The sequence below is a fragment of the Anolis sagrei genome, chromosome 2 (genome assembly GCF_037176765.1).
Source record: "Anolis sagrei isolate rAnoSag1 chromosome 2, rAnoSag1.mat, whole genome shotgun sequence".
NCBI lineage: Eukaryota > Metazoa > Chordata > Lepidosauria > Squamata > Dactyloidae > Anolis > Anolis sagrei.
Genome location: NC_090022.1, coordinates 175,601,798 through 175,623,929, shown reverse-complemented (window position 1 = coordinate 175,623,929; position 22,132 = coordinate 175,601,798). Strand labels below are relative to the sequence as shown.

At 41.4% G+C, this 22,132-nt stretch overlaps 1 protein-coding gene across 4 annotated transcripts in view; it reads right to left on the bottom strand.

The window, feature by feature from the left end:
• EMD (emerin) overlaps window positions 1-22,132 on the bottom strand; it is a 61,861-nt gene that overhangs the window by 2,384 nt on the left and 37,345 nt on the right. For all 4 annotated transcript variants that reach the window (XM_067464186.1, XM_067464187.1, XM_067464188.1 and 1 more), the window contains 7 exons: window positions 11,629-11,718; window positions 9,973-10,065; window positions 9,806-9,889; window positions 8,370-8,453; window positions 3,042-3,122; window positions 1,270-1,373; window positions 1,116-1,168 (listed from right to left, as the gene is read on the bottom strand). In XM_067464186.1, the coding sequence (XP_067320287.1) occupies window positions 1,116-1,168; window positions 1,270-1,373; window positions 3,042-3,122; window positions 8,370-8,453; window positions 9,806-9,889; window positions 9,973-10,065; window positions 11,629-11,718 (589 nt within the window). The remainder of the gene's footprint in view (window positions 1-1,115; window positions 1,169-1,269; window positions 1,374-3,041; window positions 3,123-8,369; window positions 8,454-9,805; window positions 9,890-9,972; window positions 10,066-11,628; window positions 11,719-22,132) is intronic.

Sequence of the window (22,132 nt, the reverse complement as noted above, 5' to 3'; positions counted from 1 at the left end):
ACTGGATGAAATGACACGAAATTTGGACACAACACTCCTAACAGACCAATGAGTGTCCCTCACTCATACCCCCCCCCCCCCCAAATAGTGGAAAGGACTTAAAACTCCCCAAAAGATAAATGATGAAAAGGTAAATGACATACAGAAAAAGGGGAAGGAAGAGGGAGGGAAGGAAGGGGAAAAGAAAGAAGGAAGAAGGAAAGAGAGAAGGAAGCAAAGAGCGAAGGAAAGAGGTAGAAAAGGAAGAAAGGAGAGAAAGAGGAAAAGAAGAGGGATGGAAAGAAATGGGTAGAGAAAGAAGGAAGGAGAGAAGGAAAGAAAAAAGGAAAGGAAGGAAAGAGGGAGTGAAGGAAGAAGAGAAAGAAAGAGAAAAGAGGGAGGGAAGGAAGGAAAGACAAGAGGAAGGATGGAAGCAAAAAGCAAAGGAAGAAAAGAGGCAGTAAAGGAAGAAAGAGAAAGGGAAGGAAAAGAAAAAGAGAGGAAAGAAAGAGGTAGAGAAGGAAGGAAGGAGAGAAGGAAAGAAGAAAAGGGAAGGAGGGAAAGAAGGAGAGAAAGAGGGAGGGAAGGTTGGCCACAGCAATGCATGGCGAGTACAGCTAGTATGTAATAAGCCTTGGCACTATAAGAGGGTTTTGCGAAACCAGTCGCTCTTGTTGCAACTGTGTAGTACAGTGAGGCCGTGGACCATATTTTAGTTCTTGGGGACCACTGGTCATCAACAGACCACAGGTTAGGAACCAATGATCTAACTCAACACCCTACCATTCAGCAATAGTGGGAACTATGAAGTTCTCCAGACATTGTTGAATTGTAACCCATAGTAGCCAAAGAGCTCTTCCACACAGCCATATAACCCAGAATATCAAGGCAGAAAACCCCACAATATCTGTTTTGAACTGGGATATCTGAGTCTACATTGCCCTTTATTCCAGTTCAAAGCAGAAAATGTGGGATTTTATTCAGCTGTGTGGAAGGGGCCTTAGCTAGCACAATCAACAGTGAGGATCTCAGCATTTGGAGGGCCACCCAATTTCTACCACTTAGTGTAAAACATGTCCAAGATGTCTGGGCGACAGAGGTCAAAAAGCCAGCCACTTTCCCCAATCCCTAATTACCTTTCAGTTGACACATCATTCCGACTGGAACTGTAGGGATATGGCTCTGCAATCTGAAAAACAAAACAAAACAGAGGGGCTTGTCAGCATAAGGACCTTTTCTCAATATTGGTAGCTTCCTTATTCTCTCCATAGACAATGGAAGGCAACTTACCGGTTGGCGGGCACTCACTGACCCTGGAAGTACATCACTGCTTAATGATGATGCAGACTGGCGGTAGAAAGTTGTTGAAGTCTCTGAAGAATTGATGTCCCAGTCTGAAACAAGAAAGGGGAAAGGACGGGGGAAAAGAGAATGAATTATGGGAAACTATCCAAAAACATATAGCAGAGCATCCAAAATACAAACAGGATACTAATACTCGAGCATTTAGCTCACAGCAAGCAGAGCGTGATGTGCAGCTGGTTGTGGCTGTAACTAATTTAGAGCTTCGGCAGTTAAACATGCAATCTTAAAATTTGCAAAAGGTTTATTTACAACTAGCCGTCCCCTGCCACACGTTGCTGTGGCCCACATGGGGGTTCTGTGTGGGAGGTTTGGCCCAATTCTTTCGTTGGTGGGGGTTCAGAATGCTCTGTGATTGAAGGTGAACTATAAATCTCAGCAACTATATCTCCCAAATGTCAAGATTCTATTCTCCCCAAACTCCACCAGTGTTCACATTTGAGCATACTGAGTATCCTTGACAAGTTTGGTCCAGATCCATCATTGTTTGAGTCCACAGTGATCTCTGGATGTAGGTGAACTACAACTCAAAAAAACCAAAGGGCACTGCCCACCAAACCCTTCCAATATTTTCTGTTGGTCATGGGAGAACTGTGTGCCAAGTTTGGTTAAATTCCATCGTTGGTGGGTTTCAGAATGCTCTTTGATTGTAGGTGAACTATAAATCCCAGCAACTACAACTCCCAAATGACAAAATTATTTTTTTGAGTGAAGGACATACATTGGGTTGTTAGGTGTCTTGTGTCCAAATTTGGTGTCAATTCGTCCAGTGGTTTTTGAGTTCTGTTAATCCCACAAAAGAACATTATTATTATTATTATTATTATTATTATTATTATTAACTGGGAGACATTTATAAAAAAAGAACCGATGAGGACGGGGAAATAAAATCTGTAATTTCTCTCATTTTATTTTGGTTTTAATCCTTCTCCAATCCTTCTCCTTGAACCAAACGTGGCACACAGGACTCACATGACTGACAGAAAACACTAGGAGGTTTTGGTGGGCACTGACCTTGAGTTTTGGAGTTGTAGTTCTCCTACATCCAGAGAGGACTGTGGACTCAAACAATGATGGATCTAGACCAACCTTGGCACAAATACTCCATATGCCCAAATATGAACACAGATGGAGTTTGGGGAAAATAGACCTTGACATTTGGGAGTTATAGTTACTGGGATTTATAGTTCACCTACAATCACAGAGCATTCTGAACCACATCAATGACAGAATTGGGGCAAACTTCCCACACTGAACCCCTGTGACCAATAGAAAATACTTAAGGCCATCCAGTCCAACCCCTTTCACCAGGGCAAGAAAACTTAATCAAATACTGTTTACATACAACCATAAAAGAAAACTGCATATATTAGAAACCAACAGTTTCTCATTACTTTATTTTCCAGATCACCAGACTGGGCCACAGCAACGTGTGGCAGGGGATGGCTAGTTCTTCAATAAAAATACTATATAAAAAAAGATTCAGGGCAGGAGAGAAACATTTTGTTGTTGCAGGAGTTATGCAATTCAGGGACAAGATGTCAGCAATTATTTCCTATTTATTGCAAATCACAGGAAGATTTCTTAGATGAGCATAGTCTATCTTCAGACCACCCAGAGTTAACTGCACTAAGACAGCTCTGTTGCTATGAGAACCCAATTTTTTACCATCTTATAATTTCAATTCCATTCTTTTTTACCTTTTGGAGTATAGCTGGACTGTTCTTCATTATGGGACAAACCATAATTACGACTCAGGTAGGACTTGCTGGGACTGGAATCTAGAAAAACAAAGAGGGGGAAGCGATATATTATATCACTGAAAGGTGGGAAAGTCACGATGATATACAGTGAGTTGAGCATTGAACTATGACTCTGGAGACCAGCTTTCATATCGCTATTCGGCTATAAAAAACTCAACTTAGGCAAATTACACTCTTTCAGAATCAGAGGAAACAATGGCAAACTGCATTTGAACGGGTTTTCCAAGAAAATCCTGTGAGAGATTTGCCTCAGATTCTCCACAAGTCAGGAAAAAAATCTTGAAGGCACACAACAAACTACATTGGATCTTTTCAGATTCCATAATTTTAAAATAAATTAAGGTGTAGTTATTGACTCTGTTTAGAGAAGGTGTATAGGCTCAGACCACGAACTTCTTATTGCCCGATTTAGAATAAAACTAAAGAGATCAGGAAAAATACACAGACCAGTTAGATATGATCTCACTAACATTCCTAGCGAATATACAGTGGAAGTGAAGAACAGATTTGAAGGACTAGATTTAGTAAACAGAGTCCCAGAAGAACTATGGACAGAAGTCCGCGACATTGTTCAGGAGGCGGCAACAAAGTACGTTCCAAAGAAAAAGAAAACCAAGAAGGCAAAATGGTTGTCTGCTGAGACACTGGAAGTAGCCCAAGAAAGGAGGAAAGCAAAAGGAAACAGTGATAAGGGGAGATATGCCCAGTTAAATGCGCAATTCCAGAGGTTAGCCAGAAGAGATAAGGAACTATTTTTAAATAAGCAATGCATGGAAGTGGAAGAAGACAACAGAATAGGAAGAACAAGAGACCTCTTCCAGAAAATTAGAAACATTGGAGGCAAATTTCAGGCAAAAATTGGTATGATAAGAAACAAAGATGGCAGGGACCTAACAGAAGCTGAAGAGATCAAGAGAAGGTGGCGAGACTATACAGAAGATCTGTATAGGAAGGATAATAATATCGAGGATACTTTTGATGGTGTGGTGAATGAATTAGAACCAGACATCCTGAGGAGTGAGGTTGAATGGGCCTTAAGAAGCATTGCTAACAACAAGGCAGCAGGAGACGACGAGATCCCAGCCAAACTGTTTAAAATCTTAAAAGATGATGCTGTCAAGGTGATGCATGCCATATGCCAGCAAATATGGAAAACACAAGAATGGCCATCAGACTGGAAAAAATCAACGTATATCCCCATACCAAAAAAGGGAAATGCGAAAGACTGCTCAAACTTCCGCACAGTGGCCCTTATCTCTCATGCCAGTAAGGTAATGCTCAAGATCCTGCAAGGAAGACTCCAGCAATACATGGAGAGAGAGTTGCCAGATGTTCAAGCTGGGTTTAGAAAAGGCAGAGGAACGAGAGACCAGATTGCCAATATCCGCTGGATAATGGAGAAAGGCAGGGAGTTTCAGAAAAACATCTATTTTTGCTTCATTGACTATTCTAAAGCCTTTGACTGTGTGGATCATAATAAATTGTGGCAAGTTCTTGGTGGGATGGGCATACCAAGCCACCTTGTCTCCCTCCTGAGGAATCTGTACAAGGACCAAGTAGCAACAGTAAGAACTGACCACGGAACAACAGACTGGTTCAAGATTGGGAAAAGCGTCCGGCAAGGCTGCATCCTCTCACCCAACCTTTTTAACTTGTATGCAGAACACATCATGCGATGTGCGGGGCTCGATGAATGCAAAGCTGGGGTGAAAATTGCTGGAAGAAACATTAACAACCTCAGATATGCAGATGACACCACTCTGATGGCTGAAAGCGAGGAGGAGCTGTGGAGCCTTCTAATCAAGGTGAAAGAAGAAAGTGCAAAAGCCGGATTGCAGCTAAACGTCAAAAAAACCAAGATTATGGCAACAAGAATGATTGACAACTGGAAAATAGAGGGAGAAACTGTGGAGGCCGTGACAGACTTTGTATTTCTAGGCGCAAAGATGACTGCAGATGCAGACTGTAGCCAGGAAATAAGAAGGCGCTTACTTCTTGGGAGGAGAGCAATGTCCAGTCTCGACAAAATAGTAAAGAGTAGAGACATCAGACTGGCAACAAAGATCCGCCTAGTCAAAGCCATGGTATTCCCTGTAGTCACCTACGGATGTGAGAGCTGGACCTTAGGGAAGGCTGAGCGAAGGAAGATCGATGCTTTTGAACTGTGGTGCTGGAGGAAAGTTCTGAGAGTGCCTTGGACTGCGAGAAGATCCAACCAGTCCATCCTCCAGGAAATAAAGCCAGACTGCTCACTGGAGGGAAAGATACTAGAGACAAAATTGAAATACTTTGGCCACATCATGAGGAGACAGGAAAGCCTAGAGAAGACAATTATGCTGGGGAAAGTGGAAGGAAAAAGGAAGAGGGGCCGACCAAGGGCAAGATGGATGGATGGCATCCTTGAAGTGACTGGACTGACCTTGAGGGAGCTGGGGGTGGTGACGGCCGACAGGGAGCTCTGGCGTGGGCTGGTCCATGAGGTCACGAAGAGTCGGAGACGACTGAACGAATGAACAACAACAACATAGGCCAGCAGTGTCTCCAAAAAGACTCTAGACCAGTGATTTCCAACCTCTGGGCCTTCTGGTGTTTTAGACTTCAACTCCCAGAAATCCTAGCAAGCTTAGCATCTGTTAGGAATTAGGAATTGTGGGAGCTGAAATCAAAAACACCTAAAATCATAGAATCATAGAGTTGGAAGAGACCTCATGGGCCATCCAGCCCAAACCCCCACCAAGAAGCAGAAAAACTGCATTCAAAGCAGCCCTGACAGATGGCCATCCAGCCTCTGTTTAAAAGCTTCCAAAGAAGGAGCATCCACCACACTCCGGGGCAGAGAGTTCCATTTCTAAACGGCTCTCACAGTCAGGAAGTTCTTCCTTATGTTCAGATGTTCAGATAGAATCTCCTTCCTTGTAGTTTGAAGCCATTGCTCCACGTCCTAGTCTCCAGGGAAGCAGAAAACAAGCTTGCTCCCTCCTCCCTATGACTTCCTCTCACATATTTGTACATAGTTATGATGTCTCCTCTCAGCCTTCTCTTCTTCAGGCTAACCATGCCCAGCTCTTTAAGACGCTCCTCATAGGGCTTGTTCTCCAGACCCTTGATCATTTTAATCACCCTCCTCCGGACACATTTCAGCTTGTCAACATCTCCCTTCAATTGTGGTGCCCAGAATTGGACACAATATTCAAGGTGTGGTCTAACCAAGACAGAACAGAGGGGTAGCATGACTTTCCTGGATCTAGATACTATACTCCTATTGATGCAGGCCAAAATCCCATTGGCTTTTTCTGCCGCCGCATCACATTGTCGGCTCATGTTTAACTTGTTGTCCACGAGTTTGGGAACCAGTGCTCTAGACCCTGGGAATAAATTGTCCTTCTTTTCTACCCATCAAATATGTGTTTCTGTTGGCACTGGTTTAATTCGGTCAGATGCAGTAAATTCTACTACAAGTCCACATGAGCAAATAATTTGGTCCTAGGAGGAGCATTCCACATCCTTGACATCTGAGCTGTTATTAAAACGAATAATAATAATAATAATAATAATAATAATAATAGGTTCTTGTGGGTTTTTTCGGGCTATAGGGCCAGGTTCTAGAGGCATTTCTCCTGACGTTTCGCCTGCATCTATGGCAAGCATCCTCAGAGGTAGTGAGGTCTGTTGGAATTAGGACAATGGGTTTATATATCTGTGGAATGGCTGGGGTGGGGCAAAGAGCTCTTCTCTGCTGGAGCTAGGTGTGAATGTTTCAACTGACCACCTTCATTAGCATTGGAAGGCCTGGCTGAGCCTGGGAAAATCTTTTGTTGAGAGGTGTTAAGCTGTGCCTGGTTTTTTCCTCTCTGCTGTTTTGCTGTTGTAATTTTAGAGTTTTTTAATACTGGTAGCCAGATTTTTCCAGCAGAGAAGAGCTCCTTGCCCCACCCCAGCCATTCCACAGATATATAAACCCATTGTCCTAATTCCATCAGACCTCACTACCTTTGAGGATGCTTGCCATAGATGCAGGCGAAACGTCAGGAGAAATGCCTCTAGAACATGGCCATATAGCCCGAAAAAAACCCACAAGAACCTAGTGATTCCAGCCATGAAAGCCTTCGACAATAATAATAATAGTAATAATAACAATCTTTATTTATACCCCTCCGCCATCTCCCCTATGGGGACTCGGGGCGGCTTACATAAGGCCAAGCCCATACAACAAATTACAATAAAATAAGATACAAGTTACAATAAAATAAACAACATCGCAGAAAAATACAGAATATATGACTACAATAAACAAAATATAAGAAAAAAACACAGTAAACCAAACATAATGACAGTGAGCGGACCGCATGTACATAAAATCATTTAAAAACTCAGGGTGAGATAAAGGAACAGAATTATTTGTGAGTGGGAACTCGTAGAGAAACAGGGTGATAGACTGACCTTCATCCTAGGACAAAGATGTTGAGCGGAGCAATAGGTTAAGAATATGTAACTACTCTCCAAAAGCGCAACGGAAGAGCCAGGTCTTGAGATTATTTTTAAAGGTTTCTAAGGTAAGGGCTTTCCTAATCTCTCCAGGCAATGAGTTCCAGAGTTGGGGGGCCACAGAGGAGAAGGCTCTCTCCCTTGTACCCACAAGGCGAGTCTGAGAAACTGGCAAGGGCAAAAGGAGGGCCTCCCCTGAAGATCGAAGAGTTTGGACTGGTTCATGGAGAGAGATACGGTCACAAAAGTAGGCGGGTCCCAAACCATTTAGGGCTTTATGGGTCAGAACCTATAAATCCCTAAGGCTCACTTCTACAGCCCTTGGTTGTGGTTATGTCCCTCCAAATCCACTCTGACTTATTGTGACCTTCTCGTTGAGTTTTATCGGCAAGGTTTATTCGGACAAAGTTTGTCATTGCCTTCCTCTGAGGTCGAGAGAATCGGACTTACTCAAAGTCATCCATTGGATCTTCTTGATCACTTAGGTTTCAACCCTTGCCTTCCAGAGCTTCAAAGTTAAATTTCATAAACTTCATGGTACATTAAATGCAACTAAATGTACAAGTTTTCAGAACTGGGCAGTTTAGATTCAGAAAGATTGTAAAAATACCGTGTTGAAGCGAAAATGTAGGCCACTTAGTTTATTTCGAGATGAGATGATGAGTCTAACATGCAGCACAACAAGAAAACTGGAAGATGGCTTCTGCCAAAATAAGTAATGTCTCCTCCTTCATGGCCCTTTGTCTAACACAACCCACCTGCCTTCTGTCAAACACCCACCTTCACTTCTATACTCAGAGTAATATTCCTCAGTTCTTGGAGAGTCATAGTTTTCACTGACATAAATCCTTCCAGAGCCAAGAGCTGGGAAGAGAAGGAAGAATTAAGAAACTTTTGCTTGGTATTACATATTATCTATCATTTACCAAGAGCCATTTGCAGTTAATAATATGTATTATTTTCTCTATTTTATTTTATTTTATTTTATTTTTTTTACCCCTCTCCCACCCTTCGACCTTCCCTTGGACATACAGTTTGTAAAATAAACTATTTCTTTATTACAAAGAGTAATGGTTAATAGGAATGTACTACATGCACGGATAGCAGGAGCGAAGAATATACAAAAGGAAAAATTGGTTGACAAATTAATAGCGTGTGCACAAATTGTTTTAGTGAGGGGTTGGAAGGAAAAAACCGAATGGATACTGACTAATTGGTGTAACTATATATGTGTGTGTGTGTGTGTGTGCGCGCGCGTGTGTATATGTTAAATGTGGAAATAACAAATTGTAAATGGAATAATATAGATACAATTCAAAAGGTCACAATAACTAAGAGGATGTGGGAACTAGTTAGGAATTATTTAGAAAATGTGTAAGATGTGGAGTAGAAAAATTAAGACTGAGACTGATATTTCAAATGTAACTTCTGCGGTTTGATGTATAAATTGCATATACATGGAGGGAAGGGTGGGAGTGAAAAAAACCAATAAAACAATAAAAAACAGAGTAAAAAATAAATAAAATAATCTATTTATTTATGTATTTACTGTAGTTTATTCGATGTTTAGACCATAGGTCTTTCACATAAAAGGCAAGGCAAATAAATAAATACATGAATACCAGATTATTAAATATAATATAAAATACACAATAAAACCCTATAAGTCATTAAAATGCTACATATATTGATGGCAAGATGTACCTTTAAAATACTACATAATATATAGTATTTGTATACTGCCTTTCTCAGCCTGTCGGCGACTCAAGGCAGGTTACAGCAAATCAGTACACATAACATCATAATACAAATTAAAACATTAAAAACAATATAAAACTACAACAGAAGCAAAAAAAACCCCCACAGAAATAAACTACAGAAATAACATCTGAAATATCAGTCTTAATCTCAATTTTTCCACCTCACATCTTAATATTAGCTAATAGTATCAGAGACAGCCCTAACTGGACAGGTTATAAAATAGAGAAGGAAGGAATAGAGAAGAAAGAAATAAGACTGAATCTTTTTGCAGATGATGCAATGATTATTACAAGCCAACCATATGTATTATTGACTCATACACACATACACTCCCTCCCTTTGACATACTCTTCTGTTACCCTCCTTCTCCCCCCTTCCCAATATCTTCTGAATGTTTTTAACTTTGCCCTGGTGATTTTCAATGTAGGAATTCTCTCTAGAGAAAACTGCCCTACCTTCTCGTCCGTAGCTGAGGGTTTCCCTGCTCCGTGGACTCACATAAGTCTCTCGTACGTAGCTTTCGCTACTGCTACTTGGCTCTGCATAAGCAAAAGGCAAAGGAAGGAGGGAGTGTTAGTGCCTTACACAAAAGCTGTTACCATTTCCATCTAGTTCTTCTCACCTGTGTAGGATCCTGACCCTCGGTATGAAGAGAGTGGTTTTGTTTCTTTCTCGTATTCGTAGACTTTCTTTTCATAAAGTTTCCGAGTTGATCCTAAAGGAAGGAATCCCAGTAGGAGATTTAAACCAAACTGACAAAAGTCTGCAACAAAAGTGAGAACCATGTAACCCCCAAGATATTGTTGGGCTGTAATTCCTAGCATTCTCACCTTTGTACATTATAAAGGGATAGAGGTTTATTTGAAAATAAAATCCCAAAAGGAGAACACCACTTAGATTGAATGTGGCTTCTGTGTTTACAAGCCCAAAAACAAAAAGCTGTAGAGAAAGCTGGAACTTTCTTCTGGTTGAAAAACCCTTTTTGAAAGCCCTCTGGCACCCACCAACTTAGAAGCGCTGATAAGCCCTTGGCTTACTGGAAGTATTCTTAGGCAAGAGTGTGTTGGATTTAGCCCTCAAGCTTGTGCTTCTGATGTAACACTAAAGATTGTTCTTTAAAATCTACACTGCCACCATTAATCTCCTGTTTGCTGCAGGAAATTGCTCTTAAAACTTCACCCACAGAGGCACACGTGAGGCAGATGTGGTGAACAACAAAACAATGATGTTTATTTAAGAGAACTGGAACAATTCAGGTATAAAGCTTAGCTGTTTCAAAATACAGACTTAAAAAGCGTGTGGTTACTTTAAACAGTTCAGACTTAGTTATACATGAAACACTTCTCTCTCCCTCCAGAGAAATACTTACAGGATTGTTTCGCTGGCAGTAATTCAAAACACCAGCACACATAGTCCTATCCTGGATCTATCTCTCCACTCCTCCACCAGCTATTTCCCTAATTGTCATAGAATTTCTTTCACTAGCTAACTCTGCTAGCCAACAGACCAATTTCAGGCCTTTTCCTAACCTTCACCACTCCAGACTCCTAACACCTTCTCCCTTTGACACCCAGGCTAAATCTCCCTGACAGGGTTTCAAAATCTTCCCTTAAAGTCAATTTTTTTCTTCTGCAAATCTTCTGCCAAATATCGGGCTCCTCCCTTGACAATTCCACATACACTCACATCAAAGGGATGCTTCCTCCCCAAAGCCACACCACCTTGCAAACATTCCTACCAGCCCTGTGCCAAGATTATCTGACCCTTTGGAGAAAGCCGGCCTCATTCAGCACCAACAAGACCTAGAGTCTGAGAACCATAGTTAGAAGATCTCCCCAGGGCCATCCAGTCTGATCCACTTTTGCCATACAGGAATACACAATCAAAGCACTCCCAACAGATGAGCCACAACAGCAATAAAAACAACATCATTAGCGTCTCCTTATTATCAAGCTTTGTCCAATTCCATTGTCAAGTCATTCGATTTCCTGTATTAGCTACTCTGCATTTGTGAATGCTTGCTTGAACAGCCATGTTTTACTTGCCTATGAAACATTAAGAGTGAGGGAGCAGATCTGATCTCCCTAGGCAGAGTGTTCCATAGCCATGGGGCCACCACTGAGAAGGCCCTGTCTCTCGTCCCCACCAAACGTACTTGTGACAAAGGCGGGACCGAGAGCAGGGCCTCCCCAGACGATCTTAAAGTTCTCGATGGTTCATAAGGGGAGATAGGTTCATACAGGTAAGTTGGGCCAGAACCGTTTACTGCCATACATACCGACAAGAGGTCCATGTGAGATATTGTACTTCTTCAAACGGGTAATAAGTTCATTATCTGTCAAGCCTTTATATTCATCCATGCTGCTACCTGCAAAAAGGCAGTGGAGAGATAACAAAAGAGGAGCATCAGTGCTATGTGCTATGACATCCATAGCAAGTAGAGACAGCCCGAACGTTAAGATGGTTGGTGATGGGCTTTCTCTTTTGTAATATAACCTTTTAGCTAAGATTTATTTTTCTAAGTTGCCTTGGGTTCTATGGCAGGAGAAACCAGGGTGCAAACTATTTTTTAAAACCATATTAAGTACTGTGGCCCTTGCTATCTACTGGGATTTGATTCCATAACTGGTGAAAGTAAAATGCAAGCATTTTTTTTTAAAAGAATAGACGAAGTATATAAGATCCTTCCCCCTGAAAGAGAACCCAATATCAAATGGAACAAAATGATATCACAAACAGTAACAAGAACTGTTACAAAACGAGTATGAAAGAATGGAGAAAAATCAAAACGGTGTGTACTTAAATTTCTATGTTACCAACAAGGGGAACAAATTAACAGTTGGAGTCTTCAAGACAATTTAGGGCAAATTTATATATATTGCCATTATTTATTTATTTATTGTGTCATCAGCAACCATTGTATTACAATTCTAACAGAGCAAAACAAACACAGAGATTAGAAAGAAAAAGAAAAAAGGGGAAAAAAACCACATAGATTTTGCAGATTTGGTATTTGATTAAATGTCCTTTGACCAGTATCTGGCCACTTGGAGTGCCTCTGGGGTTGCCGCAAGAAGGTCCTCCATCGTGCATGTGGCAGGGCTCAGGGTGCATTGCAGCAGGTGGTCAGTGGTTTGCTCTTCTCCGCACTCGCATGCCGAGGATTCCACCCTGTAGCCCCATTTCTGAAGGTTGGCTCTGCATCTCGTGGTGCCAGAGCGCAGTCTGTTCAGCGCCTTCCAAGTCGCCCAATCTTCTGTGTGCCCAGGGGGGAGTCTCTCATCTGGTATCACCCATGAATTGAGGTGCTGGGTTTGGGCCTGCCACTTTTGGACTCTCGCTTGCTGGGGTGATCTGTAGATCTAAGAAAACTATGTCTTGATTTAAGTCGTTGACGTGCTGGCTATTACCCAAACAGGGGATGAGCTGGAGATGTCTCTGCCTTGGTCCTTTCACTATTGGCTGCTACTTCCCGGCGGATGTCAGGTGGTGCAATACCGGCTAAGCAGTGTAATTTCTCCAGTGGTGTGGGGCGCAGACACCCTGTGATAATGCGGCATGTCTCATTAAGAGCCACATCTACTGTTTTAGTGTGGTGAGATGTGTTCCACACTGGGCATGCATACTCAGCAGCAGAGTAGCATAGCGCAAGGGCAGATGTCTTCACTGTGTCTGGTTGTGATCCCCAGGTTGTGCCAGTCAGCTTTCGTATGATGTTGTTTCTAGCACCCACTGTTTGTTTGATGTTATATTGCCATTGGTAATGGCTCATAAGAGACTGAACCAACTATTAGTGGCTTCAAAATTATTTCTCATGAGTTGTTAAACAAAAAGAAAATTGTCATATAGAATGAGTCATTTTAGAGGACAAAATCTGATTTAACAAATCCAGTAACAAAATAAGCCACAATAACAAACAGCTACTAAAAAAAAATACAAATAGGCTTGGCATCTCTTATATGGAAATTCAAAATGCTCTAAAATCTGAAATTGTCCACATAGGTGTCGATTCCGGCCATGAAATCCTTCAACAACACAGAAACAAAAGTTTGTAAGCTCTAAATAAATCCCACTAATTTCTTCCTGGGGCTGTTCTACATGTTCTTTAGCAATTAATTCATTTTGTGAGGGAGAAAGACAAGAAAAACAGTCAAGGCAAAAATCTGTACTTTTGGTTTCATGGTAGTACAAGCAAGTATCCTCCTGTGTCAGTGCAGTGGTGAAATGTACTCCAGATTTTAGTCAAAATTTTAAAAGGAACTAGCCACAGTTCTGAAATCTACTTCTTAAAAAAAAGGAAAGAGCAGGACATCAGAGAGCTGCACAGGCTAAAACCCAAAGCAAATACACTACGCCGGTGACATGGGGGCCAACGGCTAGACTTACATGTGAAAGAGAACCTTTCACAAGAGATCTAAACACTCTTCAAAGGATGGATTCTTTATCATCTACAGCAGGGGTCCTCAAACTATGGCCCGGGGGCCTGATATGGCTCTCCAAGGTCATTTATCCGGCCCTCGCTCAGGGTCAACCTAACTCTGAAACTACTTGAAAGCACACACAACAACAACAACAATCCTATCTCATCAGCCCAAAGCAGGCCCACACTTCCCATTGAAATACTAATGAGTTTATATTTGTTAAAATTGTTCTTCATTTTAATTATTGTATTGTTTTTAAGTGTTTTTTTAACTATAAAATATGTGCAGTGTGCATAGGAATTCATTCATGGTTTTTTTTTTCAAATGATAATCTGGCCCTCCAAAAGTTTGAGGGACTGTGACCTGGCTCTCTGTTTGAAAAGTTTGAGGACCCCTGATCTACAGCAAGTTGGCTTGTTTGAGCAGAGCTGGGCAGCGGAGTAAATGCAACTCAGTTGATTGATGCAACATGAATGGCAAAGTTCATAGGAGATGCATATAATTTCCCAAGGATTTAAACCCTTCTACCTCTTCTTGGTTTTCCTCCTGCTTTCTGCATAGCAACCTGAAAAGGTTTTCTAGGGATTTCGATAAAACAACACATTACATAGAGTCTCTGGGGGCCCTTCCAGACAGGCTCTCTGTGACGATGTGTAACTTTTATTCTTATGGTTATGTGTTGTTTAAACAGTAGTTAATAAATGGTAAGTATGTAGGATTATATTTTATAAGATTTTCTTGCTCTCTATCCCGCCTGCTTCACAGGTGCGGCTGGCGGGGACGAGAGACAGGGCCTTTTCTGTGGTGGCCCCTCGGCTCTGGAATGCCCTTCCCATGGAGGTAAGATCAGCCTCCTCGCTGATGGTATTCCGAAGAAGACTAAAAACTTGGATGTTCAAGCAGGCATTTAGCTAATTCGGTGCAATGAATGTGTTGATTACGGATTGGTAATATGGATGATGCAATTGGACCACGATTTTAGTTAGGAGATGTATTGGATTGTGATTTCGTGTAATATTGTGTATTATGTTTTTTATGGTTTTAATTGTATACTGTGCACTGTATATTTTGTTGTAAACCGCGTTGAGTCGCCAATTAGGCCGAGAAACGGCGGTATACAAGGACAGTAAATAAATAAATAAATTATATTTTGTTTGAGATAGTGGCTGGTTTGGCTTGAGCAGAGATGCCATAGCAACGGGGGCGGAGCCAACTGTCACTTCATGGGGCAGCTGTTTGAAAGTGGCAGTCTGTAAGCCAATGAGCTACAGGGAAGAATGATTTCTCTAGTGGGAGAATCAGGGAAGAGTCTGTGACTATTAGAGTTGCAGAAAGGACTGAAATCTCTGAAATCTCTTCAGGGAACTAGTCTGTGACCAAAGAGTTACAGGAGAAGGTAGTTGATCCTGTGGTGTGTGGAAAACCATCAGGAATACTATAGTTAGAGAACTATTGGGAAGACTGGTTCTTTAATATTAAGAATCAGGGTTTGGCTGGGAGCCAATTCTGTTAAATAAGGCTTTTAGCTTATTTGTTTTATTAGGACAGTTGTCCAGGAAAGATACATCTGCTTATAGAAACCTCTTAAAGTCTGTACCTAAAGTTACTCATGAAACCTTACTAATGTAACCAATCCAGATTCATGCCTCTTGTGAAGAAACATTTGAACATGTTATACTCCTGTTAAATAAATTTGTTACTGTTCTCCTCAAGCCTTGCCTGATACAGTTTCTCCTAAGTTAAACAGCCTACAAAACAAGAAAGGTCAAATCAAGAACCAAATTAGAGCTACGCTATCAAATGAGTAAATCCTTCTTTGTAAAACAGCTCCTAAGTTGATGCTGAGAACTACTGGGCTTCCTCACAGATTAGGTGGCAGTAATTTTACCCTCCTTTACACCCTCTATCCCAGGATCTGACCTCAGGTTCTCTTGTTTATCCCAGATTATCTGGCAGTGTGGACTCACATAATTCAGTTTAGAGCAGAAAACCTGGGACCAGATCCTGAAATATAAGGACTGTCTGGAAGGGCTCTGGATTCCAGGGCATGAACAGCAACCTGTAACCAGATAGATATTTGCTAGAAATTATGTTGAGCTATTACTGCTGTGTCAATTTTTGAAAAATGTTTGCATTAGTTTTGTTCTACAACCCATGTTTAGTGATTAATTTGCTGGAACGATTTACTGAAATGTTTTCCAAGAGTGAGGGCTTTTAAGTCAGTTGATAGAACAGGAGAGGAAAGGTTGGCCTTTTCATTTAGGCACAATGTATTTTGAGCAACAGCCCTTCGACATCTGGAACGTATTTAAAAGCTCTCACTTCCAGACTCCATTTTTAGGTGCTCCTGCAAAAGGCTCAGTAAACATTTGCTTTGATTTCATTCTCTAGTTTTTCCTAATCAAATATTTCAGGGTGTTTTTTTTACTATTGGAAACATTTTGTACATCTTGGACGTATTTTTAACAACACACACTCGCTCACAAAGTCCCATTCAAGCAGTCCACTCAAAAAGTTGAACTGAAATATCTGATAAGGAAAAACCAGAGGTATATATAATAGGTTTTCTTTACAGAATTGTATCCTTAATATACCGTAGATTAATACAGATAGATAAATCAGATTGTAATGTAGCAAATTTTCCAGAAAACGGCACACAACTAAAAGCAAAGCTTATTGTTGCAGGTTCGATTCCGGGGAGCGGCGTGAGCTTCTGCCAACCTAGTTGTTCAAAAACTTGCAATTTTTTTTGTTGTGTCAGGAGAGACTTGAGAAACTGCAAGTTGCTTCCAGTGTGAGAGAATTGGCCGTCTGTAAGGACGTTGCCCAGGGGACGCCTGGATGATTTGATGTTTTTATCATCCTTGTGGGAGGCTGCTCTCATGTCCCGTATGAGGAGCTGGAGCTGATAGAGGGAGCTCATCCACCTCTCCCCGGATTCGAACCTGCGACCTGTCGGTCTTCAGTCCTGCCGGCACAGGGGTTTATCCCACTGCGCCACCGAGAGCTCCGATGCAAATGTGAGTAGATCAATAGGTACCGCTCCGGCGGGAAGGTAACGGCGCTCTGTGCAGTCATGCCGGCCACATGACCTTGGAGGTGTCTATGGTCAACGCCGGCTCTTCGGCTTAGAAATGGAGATGAGCACTACATCTCCAAGACATGACTGGACTTAATGTCAGGGGACAATCTTTACCTTAATAATAATAATAATAATAATAATAATAATAGTAGGGTGTTGTGTGGTTTCCGTGCTGCATGGCTGTGTCCTAGCAGCACTTTCTCCTAACATTTCACCTGCATTGGCGGTTGGCATTAATAATAATAATAATCCTATCTCAGGGTTTGCCTATATTTTAGGTTTCAAATTGTACGGGCAGTTTCTGAGTTTACCTTTACCTTTACCTTTACCTAGTCCAATGCTCAAACCATTACTCAATGCTGGATCTTCAAAGAAAGGTACTCAACTTTGCACTTGAAAATATATTTACATACAGCAGGGATCCTCAAACTAAGGCCCGGGGGCCAGATGCGGCCCTCCGAGGTCATTTACCCGGCCCTCGCTCAGGGTCAACCTAAGTCTGAAATGACTTGAAAGCACACAACAACAACAATCCTATCTCATCAAACAAAAGCAGGCCCACACTTCCCATTGAAATACTAATAAGTTTATATTTGTTAAAACTGTTCTTCATTTTAATTATTGTATATTTTAAGTGTTTTTACACTACAAATAAGATATGTGCAGTGTGCCTAGGAATTCATTCATGGTTTTTTTTTCAAATTATAATCCAGCCCTCCAACAGTTTGAGGGGCTGTGACCTGGCCCTCTGTTTAAAAGGTTTGTGGACCCCTGCCTTAGCCTATCATTTTGCAAAGTTTCATACTGAACTGGAAAGGAATAGCATCACAGGCACTTAGCGACAGGAGAATAGGAAGCCATGTGGCTGTAATCTCAAAGAAGTAACTTTCCCAAACTTTAGAAGCGAAAGCAGTTGGCAAACCTCATGTGAAGATGCGTCTGTATGCAAACAGAGGTTCTGTCGGGTACCTATGGCTTAGGAAATAGGCATGAGACCTCCCCTAAAAGGGATACAGCTCTCCAAAGAAGAGATGTTGCAGGAAGAAACCTGAAACGTGCAAGCAAAGGGAGCCTGGCTTTCCAAGGGCAGACTCCAGAAATGCTTCCCGCTCTCCACCCACCCTTTTGCAGGCAAAAAATGAAACTGACGGAGGGAGGAGCCAGTGGGTGGCAGATGCCAAGTTTTTTGAAAGCAAAGGACGCCTTACTCTACTCGACTTCGCCCGCCCAGCTGAGGAGGCCAAAGCTGCAAAAGAGAGGAAGAAAGATAAAGAAAGAGAGCTGGGGAGGGAGACATACATGCTTAGGGGAGCACAACTGGAGCATCTAGGGAGGAAGCAGGCTGTACAGTCACCACTTGCTGACCAAACATTTCAAAAGAAAAAAAAACTCAATTTGCCATGGCTTAAAAGGTACCCTCAATGGGCTGTTCTGGCTGGATCCACACTGCAGAATTATATTCAGTTTGACACCGCATTAATAGCCATGGCTCAAAGTTATGGACTTCTGAGGTTTGCAGTTTTGCAAGAGACACACTTCTCTCCCAGAGAGCTCTGGTGCTGCAACAAACAACAAAGCCTAGGATCCCACAGGGTGCAGCCATGGCATTGAAAGTGGTGTCATACTGGTACAATTCTGAAATGCGGAGTTGGCTCACTGGAGGATTTCTGGGCCTCCTTTCATACATCCACTCTTCCGATCACTCTCCACTTTCTGGGGCAGGCTACAGGTGCATCTTCACTGTAGAATTAATGCAGTTTCATACCACTTTATCTGCCGAGGATCAATGCTAGAGAACTACTGTAGCTCGGCGCTAGGGAATCAGGGCAGGCTTTTAAAGACAAGTTTTAAAGATTGAGCCAGAACGTGTTTGGATATATCTATAGGTTTTTAAAAATTATTTCAGCTGTTTATTTTAAAAACCATTTTTGGATGTTTTGTATCTTTTTAAGTTGCGAATGGTATTTCATTTGATTTGATTGTAAGTCTCCTTGAGTCTTTTTGTGTAGACAGCTAAAGCAGGATGTAAATAAACATAAACATAATAATAATAATAATAATAATTTCTGCCAACCTAGCAGTTCGCAAACATGCAAGTGTGAGTAGATCAATAGATCTGGCGGGAAGGTAAGAGCGCTCCATGCAGTCATGCCGGTCACATGACCTTGGAGATGTCTATGGACAACGCTGGCTCTTCAGCTTAGAAATGGAGATGAGCACCATCTCCATTTCTGGACTTAATGTCAGGGGACAACCTTTACCTTAATAATAATAATAATAATAGTGGGTGTTGTGTGGTTTCCGTGCTGCATGGCTGTGTCTTAGCAGCACTTTCTCCTGACATTTCGCCTGCATTTGTGGTTGGCATTAATAATAATAGTAATCCTATATCAGGGTTTGCCTATATTTTAGGTTTCAAATTGTATGGGCAGTTATGGATATCCAACTTACAAACCTTACAAATGACTCCTAGTTAAGAATGTGGGTGAGACAACAGGAAGTGAGAGAATTCTACTCCTGGGAAGTGAAATTCACTCCTGAAAGAGTTATCCATTGAAGCTTTCTTACCAATCCTTGTTCCCACAATATGTCATTTTTTTTTCAAAATGCAATCATCACATGGACAGAAAGGGAAGTGAAATCTCCCCCCTCCCTTTCTCTCTCTCTCTCTCTCTCTCTCTATATATATATGTGTGTGTGTGTGTGTGTGTGTGACTGGAGTGACACTTTAAAAGGTACCTATTCCAACTTTCAAATTCAACTTAAGAACAAACCTACATAACCTATTTTGTTCATAAGACAGAGATTGCCTGTAACACAGAGACAGAAAGTGAGGTACAATCTTCTGTATGGGGCACAGACAGCAAAAGAAACCCCACAGGGGTGTTCATTCTTGTCTGTGTTTATTATTATTATTATTATTATTATTATTATTATTATTATTAGATAACAGGAGTACACAGCAAACAAGATCACTGTGCTGGCTTTTGTATTGGATCACACGTCGGACCCTTCTCAAGTATCTAGGACTGTGTAATGTATTGGCAAATAATGCATGCAGATCCCAGTAGGATGCAGCTGACAGATGGTAATGTTGTTTTTAAGTGCAGGCCACTTAAATCCTCATATCATTATCATTACTAGAAACACAACAGGAGTAATACACAGCAAACAAGATAACTATGCTGGCTTTTGTATTGGATCAAACTTTGGACATCCCAGTAGGATGGCCTTTTGCAGCTGTCAGATGATAATGTTGTCAGCGTCGATTGTTTTTAAGTGCAGGCCAAGGTCTTGAGGCACTGCACCCAGTGTGCCGATCACCACTGGGACAACCTGGACTGGCTTGTGCCACAGTCTTTGCAGTTCGATCTTTAAATCCTCATATCATTATCATGATCAGAAACACAACAGGAGTAATACACAGCAAACAAGATCACTATGCTAGCTTTTGTATTTGATCACACTTTGGACATGCCAGCAGGATGGCCTTTTGTAGCTGACAGATGGTAATGTTGTCAGCACTGATTGTTTTTAAGTGAGGCACTGCACCCAGTGTGTGCCGATTACCACTGGCACCACCTTGACTGGCTTGTGCCAGAGTCTATTATTATTATTATTATTATTATTATTATTATTAGAAACACAACAAGATGAGTCCACAGCAAACAAGATCACTATGCTGGCCTTTGTACTGGATCACACTTTGAATAATTCCCGTCTAGGACTATGTGATATTATTATTATTATTATTATTAGATACACAAGAGGAGTAATACACACCAAACAAGATCACTATGCTGGCCTTTTTATTGGACCACACTTTGGACACTTCCCAAGTGTCTAGGACTATGTGATGTATCATCATCATCATCATCATCATCATCATCATCATCATCAGAAACACAACAGGAGTAATAAACAGCAAACAATATCACCATGCTGGCTTTTGTAGTCGACCACACTTTGGACATCCCAGTAGGATGGCCTTTAGCAGCTGGCAGATGGTAATGTTGTCAGTGCTGATTGTTTTTAAGTGCAGGCCAAGGTCTTGAGGCACTGCACCCAGTGTGCCGATCACCACTGGGACCACATTGACTGGCTTGTGCCAGAGTCTATTATTAATATTATTATTATTATTATAAACACAACAAGATGAGTTCACAGCAAACAAGATCGCTATGCTGACCTTTGTACTGGATCACACTTCAGACACTTAATAGTATTATTATTATTATTAGAAACACAACAAGATGAGTCCACAGCAAACAAGATCACTATGCTGGCCTTTGTACTGGATCACACTTCAGACACTTAATAGTATTATTATTATTATTAGAAACACAACAAGATGAGTCCACAGCAAACAAGATCACTATGCTGGCCTTTGTACTGGATCACACTTCAGACACTTAATAGTATTATTATTATTATTAGAAACACAACAAGATGAGTCCACAGCAAACAAGATCACTATGCTGGCCTTTGTACTGGATCACACTTCAGACACTTAATAGTATTATTATTATTATTAGAAACACAACAAGATGAGTCCACAGCAAACAAGATCACTATGCTGGCCTTTGTACTGGATCACACTTCAGACACTTAATAGTATCATCATCATCATCATCATCATCATCATCATCTCCATCATTATTATTAGAAACACAACAGGAGTAATACATAGCAAACAATATCACTATGCTGGCTTTTGTAGTCGATCACACTTTGGATATCCCAGTAGGATGGCCTTTAGCAGCTGGCAGATGGTAATGTTGTCAGTGCTGATTGTTTTTAAGTGCAGGCCAAGGTCTTGAGGCACTGCACCCAGTGTGCCGATCACCACTGGAACCACCTTGACTGGCTTGTGCCAGAGTCTATTATTATCATTATTATTAGTATTACACATTTGTCTGGAGTTACACTTTAGAAATATACCTGCTCCAACTTACAAACCAATTCAACTTATGAACAAATAATAGCGAGAGTCTATTATTATCATTATTATTAGTATTACACATTTGTCTGGAGTTACACTTTAGAAATATACCTGCTCCAACTTGCAAACCAATTCAACTTCAGAACAAACCCACAGAGCCTGCCTGTAAGTTTTTAGTGTTGGGTCTTTTTTAGAGTGATGTATCTGTGAATAATGCGTGCAGATCCCAGTAAGGTGGCCTTCTGCAGCTGACAGATGGTAATGTTGTCAGTGCTGATTGTTTTTAAGTACAGGCCAAGGTCTTGAGGCACTGCACCCAGTGTGCCGATCACCACTG